Here is a 12,843-nt window from a genome sequence, read left to right as displayed (position 1 = left end):
TGTGGTGTAAAAGCTTCTGTAAATACCCCCCTATGTGTTTACCAAAACATGCTCAGTGAGGCGCCATTCCTGAGGGGAGAACTGCATGAACATCCATCAATGAACTCAAGATGCCTCAGCAAGGCTGGGGGGTCACCGGACCACCATATAAAGTCAGAGCGGGGGAAGAAGGAAATACTAAATGTGACAGTGAGGTAGAAACTAAAGTAAAGACACCGCCGCCCATCAGTTATATGCAGATACATCTTTATTAACCCTTACAATGCCCAGCAGTTACCTACACAGATCTGGTGACCCCAAAATAATGCAAAGTGGGGAAAAAACAAGGCGCATTTCATGTGATTGGGTCATTATAACAATAGTAAGCAAGAAACAAGCGGAAATTAACCTAAAACCCAAACTGCTGAAGATTAAAGTAATACATAGAATTACATTTCCTTAGTCCGACATTAACAGGCTCTGATGCCGGATTATCAGATGTTCTGAGTTACTGAACTGGCAAAAAACTTTATAAAACTTTCTGGCAGAGAAGCTGAAGGAAGATGAAATGCTCATACATAATCTGCTGCTGTCACATAATGCTCCGTCTTCTGGTCCTGTGCTGGAAACAAGGGCCGGATTATCAGAATCTCTGGATTATCAGACACCAGATTACGGGTAATTCACAGAATGGGTTCTATTCACTGACATTCTGATTAGTAATATATTTATTGCCCTAATATCGAAAAATATTTAGTTAATAGTAAATGCGTGAGTGAGTGCTGCCTCTGATTGGCTGAGCGCAGAGACCAATTAGAGGCAGCTCTCAGCTATTGAATGACAGCTGAGAGCTGCCCCTGATTGGTCCCTGCGCTCAGCCAATCAGAGGCAGCACTCACTCACCCATTCATGAATTCATGAATGGGTGAGTGAGAGCTGCCTCTGATTGGTGAGGGCTGTGACCAATCAGAGGCAGCCCATTCAGCAGGCGGGGATTTTAAATCCCCGCCTGCTGAATACTACACAGAGCAGTTCAGGAGAACTGCCGGCCGGCCGTGGCTGAACTCCGGCTGCAGAAAAAAGGTGAGTATACGTTTTTTTTTATTTTTATACATTTCAGGATGGTTTTCAGGGAAGGGCTTATATTTTTAAGCCCTTCCCAAAAATTCATCCCGCGCTCGCTGGCAGCCCATTGCTTTCAATGGAGCCAGCTATATTGCCGGCTCCATTGAATTCAATGGGCGAACAGCGGACAGCGCTCCTTTGATTGGGCCCGGTTCGCTGAAAACTCTGCGAGGTGCAGATTTTTCAGCGAATTGTCGGCCCCGGTCATGAGATTTGCGGATGCGCATCCATCATGTGATTCGCAAATTGCGCAAAAAAACGCCTTTCTGACCAAGGCCAGAGTCTGTACCATTGGTACAGATTTTGACCAGAAACAAGCTGGAGATACGCAGCGGCACTCCCCCTCACCTCCTACGTAGGCTTCCCACTGTCAGCGCTCCCTAGCTTCCGATTCCCGGCCGCCTGGTCAGGTGCGGCACCACAGGTCCGCTGGGAACCGGAAGCCAGGGAGCGCTGACAGTGGGAAGCCTTCGGAGGACGTGAGGGGGAGTCACAAATAGTGTGACATCAGCTGCGGATACGCGTCTGATTTCCAGTCAAAATCCACACAAATGGTACAGACTCTGACTGTTTTTTGGTGCAGAAATGCTGCGGACTTCGCTCCCTGTCTCTTTTTTTGAACCGGCCGTGTACATTTTATAACGATGGAGGTAAAATCATACGTTGTGATAAGCCCCGCCCCTGGCCACACCCCTGTCCCGCTTTGACCCTGGAAAAATCTGGTCACCTTACATAAGGACATGTCAAAAGTTTGGATTGCTGGAGATACAACTGCTGAGATCCCCACCGATCGCTAGAAAATACAGTTACACTAAGTCTCCTGGTATGACGGGCCGGCAGCGTTCTAAACGGGATGGATCTGCGGTAACATTCTGGCTTTCTTGATCTTCCCCCACAGTCGGGTTAAAGGGAACCGGTCACCACCTGTCAGCCTTATAAACTACATAACGGGACTCGAAGGTGAGAGAACGGGGAGTCCGGAAGGTTGTGTTTGACACTCACCGGGCGCCTCGTTCCGGCGCTGTGTCTCCGTGAAGTCCGTGCGCACACAGTAAGGCGCGATCACATGACAGATTTTATGTTCAGCTTTTTGTGAGCCAAAACCCGGAGTGGAGAGCCAGTATAATGGGGAGAGGTGCCGTCCTTCCATATTTTGGACCCGCTCCTTGTTGTGGCTCACAAAAAACTGAACATAAAAACTGTCATGTGATCGCGCCCTCAGGGCTTCTACCACTAGTGGGGTTTTTTAGCGCTGCGATATCGCTACATTTTTTTCAATGGAACTTTCTAATGTTAAAATCGCAAGTTTGCGCTTCTGTCCCATTGAAAAAAACGCAGCGATATCACAGCGTTAAAAAGAAAGAGCCAGTGGGTGTCAGCCGTAACTCTTTTCAGCCCGCTCTGCGCATGTTCTTCCATTCATCTCTCTGGGAGAGCGTGAGCACGGAGTCGGCTGTAGAGTCACACTATGTGTGTGCGGGGACGCAGCGCTGGAGCGGGGCACCCGGTCAGTATTGTACACCGCTCCCCGGACTCCCCGTTCTCTCACCTTTGAGCCCAATAATGTAGTTTATGGAGCTGACAGCTGGTGACGGGTCCCTTTAAAGGCGGCTGCAAACATCTGGGATGATGTAATTCAGTAGGGATCGGGGTCCACAGTCACAAGACGTTACATGTGATAAGCAGTAAGACTGCGGTAAATCATCTGCGTGACTTCAGCGTTCCCCTTTGGGTAGAATGTCACCATAATAAATACATCTGATGTGTCCATAAGACAAGATCCCAGGGCCGGGTGCTACACAGGAAGTGTCCGGCGCTCTACACACGCTCATCCGTAGGACGGCTCCACGGACGAGCTGCGCACAGCGATCTCCGTGTATGTGGAGCGTTAGTTGTATTTAACCCTAATGAAGCGTCATTCACAACACTTAGGCTGCGTTCACATGGGGCGGAATTGCCGCAAAATTTCCCTGCAGACTTTCTGCACAGAAATTCCGTCTGCGACTTTAATCCTGGGATTAGCCAGCAAAGGGCAGGAGATTTACAAAAATCTCATCCATCCGCTGCGACCGAGCCGCACTGAGATTGACAAGCCACACGGAACTCAAAGACGTGGCATATCAATTATTTCCCCGCTTCCGCAGTGGATTCTCTCCTCTTTATGGGGATAGATGGCCGCAGCGGAATGCAGGCGGTGAAGCCGCTCCTAAACCCGCAACGAAAGGCCATGGGATTTGAAGCTGCATTTCTTTCGCAGAAATCTCGCAGTATTTCCGTGCGGTCATTCCACGAGATTTCAGTCCGTGTGAACCCAGTCTTGAACCCGACCGGATCTACCCGGGAACCCCACAAACATACCAGGATGCCACCATTATGCAGATTTTCATGGACTTCACCCACTTAGCGCTCTCTTTTGGGGGACAATCCTGGTATAATGGGACTGCTGGTTCATGTGATGTAGTAGATCAGACATCATTGGGATAAACAGCAATGACACACGGAGGATTATCCATAAGGAGACACAGGGATCACATCCAGAATACAATCACAGCGGATCCCCCACATGTGATCTAGTCATAAGGACAGCGGTCAGATAGGCCGGGCACCAACATATGTGCATTGGGTATAACACCCACAATGTACTGTGAGAGAAGTCCCAATGGTCTCTCCTGCGCCATCCTGCCCTTCGCTCTCTATAAATAAGGGCTGTTGTTCGGCTCGTTTTCAATGTCTGAGTCTAAAAAAACGTATAAATATTTCTATTTTTTTCTAATAAATGGAGAATCAGTTGATTACCCAGAATGCTGTGTGACCGAGTCTATGATCCTTCAAGCAGCTCGAACTGAACCCCGTTGGATTCGGAGCACAAGAATATAGCTGTAGCATTCCATCGCACTAACAGCGCACGCATATAATACGCGCAAAAGGTGTCAATGAGAGGACATTGCTCTCACTGTTCCGCTCACGCTTGCCTATATTTTATTGCGTATGTTATGTGCGTAATAAAGAGCGCAGCATGTTCTATTTTACCGCATATAATGCACATAACAGCCCTATTGTTCTCTATGGGTGCGGTCACAACACAGCGCTTACACAATTACATTACATATGTATGGCGGTTTTATGTTGCCAGGAGACAGGAGAAGGAAAGTGAAAAAAAGAAGAAACCAGCCAGCCGGCGCAGGGCAGCGTGAGTAAAATACATGTACATGTGCAGGCATAACCGTGTAAGAACATGACAATACGCAGCGATACGCAGTCCCCTACTCCAGGAAAATGGTCAAGTGGGCCTGGCTTTGGTTATAATCACCTGCAGCCCCACCTCATTCATCCCATTGGCTGTCTGATCTACCAATCAGGTTGTCTTTCAGTCCTGTCTCTGGTCAGTTTCTATTATGGTTTCTCCCAGTCGTTGCTTCTCCCAATATTGTTATTGAACCATTAAATACCCATAATACAGCATGAAGCGGCTCGGTGAAGGAGGCAGTGAAGGTGTGTAAGTGTCTGATGGGGTCACACAGCTCATAAAAGGACAGCCGCCCGGCCCCATAATCCAGGCAGATCCTGAATCTATCACTGGATATAATGTGAGGTAACAGGATCTCTTCACTGTCATGTCTCACTGAATACTCACTATAAGACCTCCACAAACACCAGGACTTGTTATTATAGCCAATGTATGACTGCTGCCCCCTCCTGTCTATACTGGGGTAACACATCCCCACCATCCACCCCCCTGATCTACTGCCCTCCACATCCCAGTAATATCGTCCTGAGGAGAATCCCCTCCTGCTCATCACCTGATCATACTGGAATCTCTGTAATGTTTCTGGACGGTTCTGGTTCTGTTGTATGCTGGTTGCAGTTTTCAGGTCATCTGATATACGGATATCATTAGCAGCTGTGTTTACATCCAGTAATATGTCTGCAGGATCCTCCATATAGATCCCCCTCCTTATATCTGTTACTATGTCACATAATGTGTGTAATGTGTCTGAGATCACAGCCACATCTGGACCATCTACATCATGAAGCGGTTCACCATGTCCCCCCGTGTCCCCATCACCTCCATCATGTCCCCGCGTGTCCCCATCACCTCCATCATGTCCCACCGTGTCCCCATCACCTCCATCATGTCCCCCTGTGTCCCCATCACCTCCATCATGTCCCCCTGTGTCCCCATCACCTCCATCATGTCCCCCCGTGTCCTCAGGATCATACAAGTCCCCGGTGTCTGGTTCCTGTAAGACAGTCAGTGGATCAGTCATGTTACACAGCTCCTCCATGTGTCTCATCTTCCTGGACAGCTCGTCCTTCTGTATTTCCAGCTTCTTCATCAGAGCAGACAGTGAGAGTGACTCTTCCTTCTCCTGCCTGGAGATCTCGCTCAGGACCCTCTTCTCCAGATCATCCAGCCGTCTCCTGATGTCTCTACACAGGGCAGTGACTGTCTTCGCTTCTCCAGCTGCTTTTTCTTGAGCTTTCCTCCTGCGTTCCTCCAGACTCCGGACTCTTTCCTCAGTCTCCTCTCTCCTTGTGATCAGTTTCTGGAGAACATTTCTCAGTCTCTTCTTCTTCTCAGAGGCCTCATCCAGCATCTCCACCTGATGACCCCGATGTTCTCCGGCCAGACTGCAGGTCACACAGATACAGATGGCATCCTCAGTGCAGTAATATTCCAGGATCTTCTTATGGACAGAACATTTCCTGTCCTCCAGGTTGGCGCTGGGCTCACATAAGACGTGTTCTGCTGACTTGCTGTGAACTTTCAGGTGTTTCTCGCACAGAGAAGCTTCACACAGCAGACAGGATTTAGCGGCCGCAACAGGAGAGTCCACACAGTAAGTGCAGAAGATCTCGGCTTCCGTTTGTGTCGGAGGAGTAATCAGGAAGTTCTCTATGATGTTACGCAGAGCTAAGCATCTCATCAGTGCCGGCCGCTCCTGAGACTCCACTCTGCATTCAGGACAGGAATAAACTCCAGCCTCGTCCTGTGTATCCAGCACACGATGAATACAGACCCGGCAGAAGTTGTGTCCACATCTCAGCATTACAGGATCTGTATAAGTGCTCAGACAGATGGAGCAGAGCAGCTCGTCTCTCACAGCAGCAGACGCCATGGCTGACAAAGGAAGAGAGAAATGAAACTACTACTTCCTGACCGTCATAGACCCATGGGCGGGTTTTTTTCTGTTGACTACAGGGCGGGGCTGCACGGCACAAGATCAGTCACTATTAACCCGTTAATGGACAGTTGTCATAATGATACCATGTTTCCCTGAAAATAAGACCCTGTATTATATTAACTTTTGTCACAAAACAGGCACTGGGTCTTATTTTCGGGGGATGTCTAATTATACTTACCTACCAGGCTCAGTCCAGGTCTTTCCCGCTGCTCTCTGGACCTACAACATGCTGAGCCGTGGCATTGATTGGCCAATTCATAAATCCCCCCTCCACAACACGATGGCTATGATTGGTTTATCGAGCGCTGCGTTTATTGGCTGAACAGCAGTCGATGAACCAATCACAGCCATCGCATTAGTTCATCGAGCGCTGCATGGATTGGCTGAGCAGTGCTCGAGAACCAATAGGAGCCATCGCTTCCTGGAGGTGGGATTTATGTATCCCATAACCAAGAAATGATCTTCTGTGTGTGAACGAGAACTGCAGAACGCACAGCTGAGCTATAGGCGGCAGCAGGAGGACCTGGATCGATCCTGCTAGGTAAGTATTCCATTTTTTTTAATGTAATGCAGCTGGGGCTTATTTTCAGGATAGGGCTTATATTTCAAGTCTTCCCAAAAAATCTGGGTAGGGCTTATTTTCTTTCAAAATATGTTTATTGAATTTTCAAGTCAGCAACACAACATTGAATTAAAAGTGTGTAGTTATTTGAACATGCGGGGGAGCATTTTCTAATGCTGTGGGCAGATGCGGGTAAGGCCCTCCCCAGGGGGATGCACCCGCGCCACAAAATTCACAGCTGTAGAGTTTCCATTCTCCCCGAAAGACAATACTGTGCATTGCAGACCTATTTTCTATCTAGAACAGTAGGAAAAACAGGATACAACAAAAGGAACTTTAGGGGTAGAAGAAGGAGTGGGGGGGGGGGGGGAGTAGGCGAAGAAGGGCAAGGAAAGGGGGTGGGGGGATTTGGCTATCTCCTCATCTCGTGAGGCAGCTGTTGTTAATGGGATGGGGGATATTGTGGGGCCAGCTGGGGAAGAGGCAGTGTCAGTACACAGGCGGGTTTTTCATTGTTATCTATAGGGACCCGTCAACCAGCCATTTGGGAAAGAATGGGGAGCCTTTAAAATCTATCCAGGGCGTCCAGACGTCCCGTGTGTCAGCTATTGAAGGGTTTGGTGTGACCTCGCTATTCCGAAAATCCTCCATATACATGATGTTTTTAACTGCTTCCACCCATGTAGTCCTTGGAATCCCTCCCCCTTGCCTTCAATGTTAGGAGATGATGTGGCGCATGGCCATGATAAAATAACTTACCGTATATACCGGCGTATAAGACGACTTTTGAACCCCGAAAAATCTGCTCTGCAGTCAGGGGTCGTCTTATGCGCCGGTAATACAAAAAAAAAAAAAAGTGTAAAAAAAAAAAAATTTATTACTCACCTCCCACGGCGTTCTGTCGCGCTCCGGCAGGATGTCGCTCGCTCCGGCAGGCTGTCGCTCGCTCCTCGTCCCCGCCGCAGCATAGCTTTCTGAATGCGGGGCTTGAAATCCCCGCTTCCAGAAAGCTAATACACACGCCGGCAGCCATGACAGCATTGAATGGCTGTGATTGGCTAAAGCACACGTGGCTTCAGCCAATCACACTATTCAATGACATCATTGAATGGCTGTGATTGGCTGAAGGCGCACGTGTTAGCAATCACACCCATTCAATGATGTCATTGAATAGTGTGATTGGCTGAAGCCACGTGTGCTTTAGCCAATCACAGCCATTCAATGATGTCATGGCTGTCGGCGTGTGTATTAGCTTTCTGGAAGCGGGGATTTCAAGCCCCACATTCAGAAAGCTATGCTGCGCCGGGGACGAGGAGCGAGCGACAGCCTGCCGGAGCGAGCGACATCCTGCCGGAGCGCGACAGAACGCCGTGGGAGGTGAGTAATAAATTTTTTTTTTTTTTCTCCACTGAATACCGGCGTATAAGGTGACAGTTGGGGGGTCGTCTTATACGCCCCGTCGCCTTATACGCCGGTATATACGGTAGTAGGCTTTTTTTGGTCCTAGAAATAGGGCCTGGGAGCATAGAAAGGAGGGCAATTTCGGGGTTCAGGGAGACCGAGGACCTACAGGTCTTTTCATAGACCTTGGCGATGTCTCCCCAAAGGGGCGCAATTAGCGGGCATGACCACCAGATGTGTAGCATGTCTCCTACCTCAGAGCCGCATCTCCAGCATTCATTTGGGACTTCCGGAAAGATTTTGTGGAGTCTGTCCGGAGTTCTGTACCACTGTGTGATGATTTTGTAGTTGAGTTCCTGGGCTCTTGTTGAAATGGACAATTTGTGGGTTAGCTGGTATGATTTGCTCCAGAGCTCTCCGGGAATCTGCCTGCCCAGCGCTTCCTCCCATCTCGTCTCCCATGGCAAACGTGACGTTCCCAACCTCGCTTCAACCAGCAATCCGTACAGCAGAGATATTGCATGAGGGGCGAGTCAGGACTGACGCAGAGCCTCTCGAATGGGGTAAGCTCTGAGCTCAGTGGTCCGGGGTCGCCAAACGCTCTTAGGTAGTCCCTCACCTGGAAGTATTGCATCCAGGCGCCCGGTTTTGCTCTGCGGGCTCCTACTAATTCGCATAGTGGGCGCATACCGCTTGGTCCCCAGACCTCCCGTGCTCGTGGCTTTGATATGTCTGGTAGGATAGATAATTCTGTTGCTGTTAGAGTGGCTGGGAGTTGGGGGTTTCCGGAGAGAGGTGTTAATGGGCCCGGTACATTTATTAGCTTTCTACTCTTGACTACTCGGCTCCAAGCTCCCAGAAGGGTTAAGGCGAGGGGGAAGGCCCCCTGCCCTCTCCAGTCCAACTCCAGAAGAAACTCTTAGGGATATCTAGTGGTACAGTCTGAAAGACATAGAGGATTCTGGGCAGGATATTCATTTTAAGGGAGTTGATCCGACCGAACCATGAAAGTTGGAGGTTGGACCATCCTGTCAATTCTGATTCGAATATGGAGAGTAGGGGTCTGAAGTTAAGGTCGAAGGTGTCGCCCGGGTTTGCTGGGATATTTATACCTAAATATTTTAAGGAGTCCTTTCTCCATATAAAGGGGAGGGTCTTGCTTAACAAGTTGGCCTCCGTTGTTGGTATAGAAACGTTGAGTATTTCGGATTTTTGGGGGTTTATCTTGAAATTGTTGAGTCTCCCATAGCTAGTTAATCCCTCTAAGATTGCCGGGAGGGATGTGTTGGGGTTCGTGACATAGAGCAGTAGGTCGTCTGCAAAGATAGAATTTTTTTGTTCTCCTCCTCTGCTCGGCAACCCCCGGATGTCGGGGTTTCCCCTCAGGGCTGCTGCCAGCGGTTCCATCGCTAGGATATATAATAGCAAGGAGAGCGGGCAGCCCTGTCTAGTCCCATTCCGTATCTGGAAGGGCTCTGATAGGAGGCCATTCACTCTAATACGCACAGAGGGGTTGCTATACAGGGCCATGATCCAAGAAAGGGCTCTCGAGCCTAGACCTACCTCCCTCATCACCTGCTCTAGGAAAGACCATCTCACCCTGTCGAAGGCCTTCTCGGCGTCGACTGCGAGAAGGCATAGGGGAGTGTGTGTGCTACGAGCTTTGTTGATCAGTGATATTGTTTTGATCGTATTTTCTCTGGCCTCCCTCCCCGGGACAAACCCAACTTGGTCGATGTGGATAAGAGATGGGATAAGGGGGTTTAGTCTGTTGGCCAGCATTTTTGAGAATATTTTCAGGTCGCTATTGATGAGGGAGATAGGTCTATAGCTTTTGCATGAGAGAGGGTCCCCTCCGGGCTTCAGGATCACCGCTATGTTGGCCTGCAGTGCCTGGGGAGGAAATAGACATCCCTTAGTGACGGCGTTAAAGGCGGCATAGGCTCCGATAACTGATCACCGAGCAATTCATAGAACCTTGGTGTGAACCCATCTGGGCCGGGACTTTTCCCCAGTTTCAGGTCCCGCCAAACCTGGGAGAATTCCGAGGGCGATAAATCGCTCTCTAGGGCTTCAGAGTCAGCTCCCGAGATGGTGTTGTGTATATATTGTTGCAGGTACTGGGCTGTGGACTCACTCTGGATAGGTTCTTCTGGCTTCTCCCGGCAGGGTATATTATAGAGTTTGGAATAGTAAGCCCTAAAGGCTTCTAGGATCTCGCTCAGAGCGTGAACCTCAGCCCCAGATTGGTCACAGATGGACATGATGTTCGTTTGTTAGGTTTGCTGGCGTAGTGCCCTAGCCAGCCACCTTCCGCTCTTATTGCCGTACTCGTAGTACCCCGCTCAGAATCTATCCCTTATATTCAGGGTTTTCTGGTCAAGTATGGCCAGAATCTCGTGTCTAATGTTGGTGATTTCTATTAGTAGGGCCTGTGATCTCTGAGCCTTGTTGGCTGTCTCACGTGACTCCAGATCCTGGAACAGCTGTTTAAGCCTACGTGTACGTTCCTTTTTAAGTCTGGAGCCATGTGAGATGAACACTCCTCTCAGGGTGCATTTTAATGCCTCCCATTTGAGTGGCGCTGGGGTTGTGTCGGCTGTGTGGGCCTCCAGGAAGGTGGTTATCGTCTTAGTTATCTCAGCCATGCAGGTGGGGTCTTTAAGTAAATTGTCGTTTAATTTCCAGTTAAATCCTCTATAGTCCTGCTTTATCGGGTTGAGCTCTCCTAGTACTGGGGCATGGTCGGACCATAGGAAGTTCCCCATACTACATTTAGGGTCCTCATCTAACAACTTGTGGGAGACGAAAATATAGTCGATTCTGCTGTACGTATTGTGTGGTCTTGAGTGGCAGCTATAGTCCTTGACGGCCGGATGGAGTGATCTCCACAGGTCGACCAAGTGTAGACTCACCAGTAATTTCATGAGTTTGCATATGGCCGAGAACGAGATCGAGGAGCGCCCCGAGGAAGCGTCCAGGTATGGGTCAATAACAGGGGCGTAACTAGAGGCTCATGGGCCCGGGTGCAGAAGTTTAGCTTGGGCCCCCCTCCCCATGCCCTTAGGCTAGATTTACAAGGGTGATCGCAAAATTGCAGCAATATTGCAGTTTTTCGAGTGAGACTGGTCTTGGGGTCTGTGCCCAAATAGTGGAAAACAGCTCTTGTTTCAGTCGGACAAACCGCACAAAATTTTGCATCAAACATTTTTTTCTGATGTGGTTTTGATGCAGAACTTGGTGTGAATTGTCTGCTGCGGACAATCTGCGCCATTTTATGTACTTGTGGCCACTCTCACACTCAACGCTTTTTTACAGCGTTTACCGCGGCGTTTCAAACACTACAGTAACCGCTGTACAATGTCTCTATTGATTTCAATGGAACTTGGCAGACTAACGTTCGGATGAGGCGTTTCTAACACCGCCACTTTCGAGAGCTGCCTGCTCTATTTTCATGTGTTGAAGCACTTTTTAACACACCTCATCGCCCATTATAATGATGGGGTGCGTATAAATCGCAGTGTAGAGCTGTACAATGTGTTCTTAACCCCTTACTGACGTGGCATATTTTGGGCTTAAGGACGCAACGATTTTTGGCGGATTTTCATCTCCATTTTTTAAAAGCCATAACTTTTTTACTTTTCCGTCGATGCGGCCGTATAAGGGCTTGTTTTTTGCGCGGCGAGCTGTAGTTTTTGATGGTGCCATTTTTGGGTACATAGACTATGTTGTAAAACTTTCATTATTTTTTTTTTATAACAGGGAGAAAAAACGCATCAGTTCTGCGATAGATTATTTTTTTACAGCGTTAATCATGCAGCATAAATGAGACAGTCCATTTTTTCTCACGACGGTACGATTACAACGATATCAAAATTCTTATATTTTTTTTAGGTTTTTCCACTTTTCTACAATGAAAACCCTTTTTTTTTCTAAATCGCTGCATTCAAAGTCCTGTAACTTTGTTATTTTTTTATGTACGGAGCTCTATGAGGGCTTATTTTTTGCGAGACGAGCTTTGGTTTCTATTGGTATCATTTTGGGGAATATACGGCTTTTTTGATCAAGTTTATTGCATTTTTTGGGAGGCAAAATGCTAAAAATTAGCATTTTGCCTCTGTTTTTTAGCGTTTTTTTAATGCTTTTTGCTATGCAGAATTAAAAGCGTGTTTAACTGATTGTACAAGTCGTTACGGACGCGTCGATACCAAATATGTGCCATTTTATTTTTTTACCTTTTTTATGCCAATATGAGAAAAAGCGTAAAACAAAAGGTGCTTTTTAACATTTTTCTTTTTTTTACATTTATATTTTCTTTTTTTTACACAACTTGTGTCCCTCCGAGGAACTTACAGCACAGCACTGATGATCACTGTGATAAGGTATGGCAGGACTTCTGTCCTGCCATGCCTTATCGCTTATAGATCGATCATAAGCTCTGGCGCCCTGTTGCCATGGCAACCAGCCAGTCTCTCTGCAATTATATCGCGAGAGCCCGGCAACTTCACAGAGGCAGTGCGCTCCCTCTGTGAACCCTTCCCATGCCGCGATCTACATAGATCGCGGCAGGGAAGGTGTTAATAGCGGGGA

General features: G+C 48.3%; 1 protein-coding gene across 1 annotated transcript; it reads right to left on the bottom strand.

Annotated features, from left to right (window-relative positions):
- Positions 1–229: 229 nt before the first annotated feature.
- Positions 230–6,230, bottom strand: LOC136611067 (E3 ubiquitin/ISG15 ligase TRIM25-like). The gene is made up of 2 exons (XM_066590313.1): positions 5,261–6,230; positions 230–5,116 (listed from the first exon to the last, which is right to left on the bottom strand). The coding sequence occupies exons 1-2, from the start codon at positions 6,222–6,224 to the stop codon at positions 4,488–4,490; spliced, it is 1,593 nt and encodes a 530-aa protein (XP_066446410.1). The 5' UTR covers positions 6,225–6,230; the 3' UTR covers positions 230–4,487.
- Positions 6,231–12,843: the final 6,613 nt, after the last annotated feature.

Source organism: Eleutherodactylus coqui, chromosome 2, assembly GCF_035609145.1.
Source record: "Eleutherodactylus coqui strain aEleCoq1 chromosome 2, aEleCoq1.hap1, whole genome shotgun sequence".
NCBI classification, from domain to species: domain Eukaryota; kingdom Metazoa; phylum Chordata; class Amphibia; order Anura; family Eleutherodactylidae; genus Eleutherodactylus; species Eleutherodactylus coqui.
This window is presented reverse-complemented; position numbering and strand designations above follow the sequence as displayed.

Excerpts from the sequence above, each read along its gene's own strand:
- LOC136611067 (XM_066590313.1), bottom strand. The coding sequence starts at position 6,224 with ATGGCGTCTGCTGCTGTGAGAGACGAGCTGCTCTGCTCCATCTGTCTG. Across the intron at positions 5,117-5,260 it reads CACAGGGGGACATGATGGAG|ATGTGGCTGTGATCTCAGAC; the intron begins GTGATGGGGACA and ends TAGATGGTCCAG.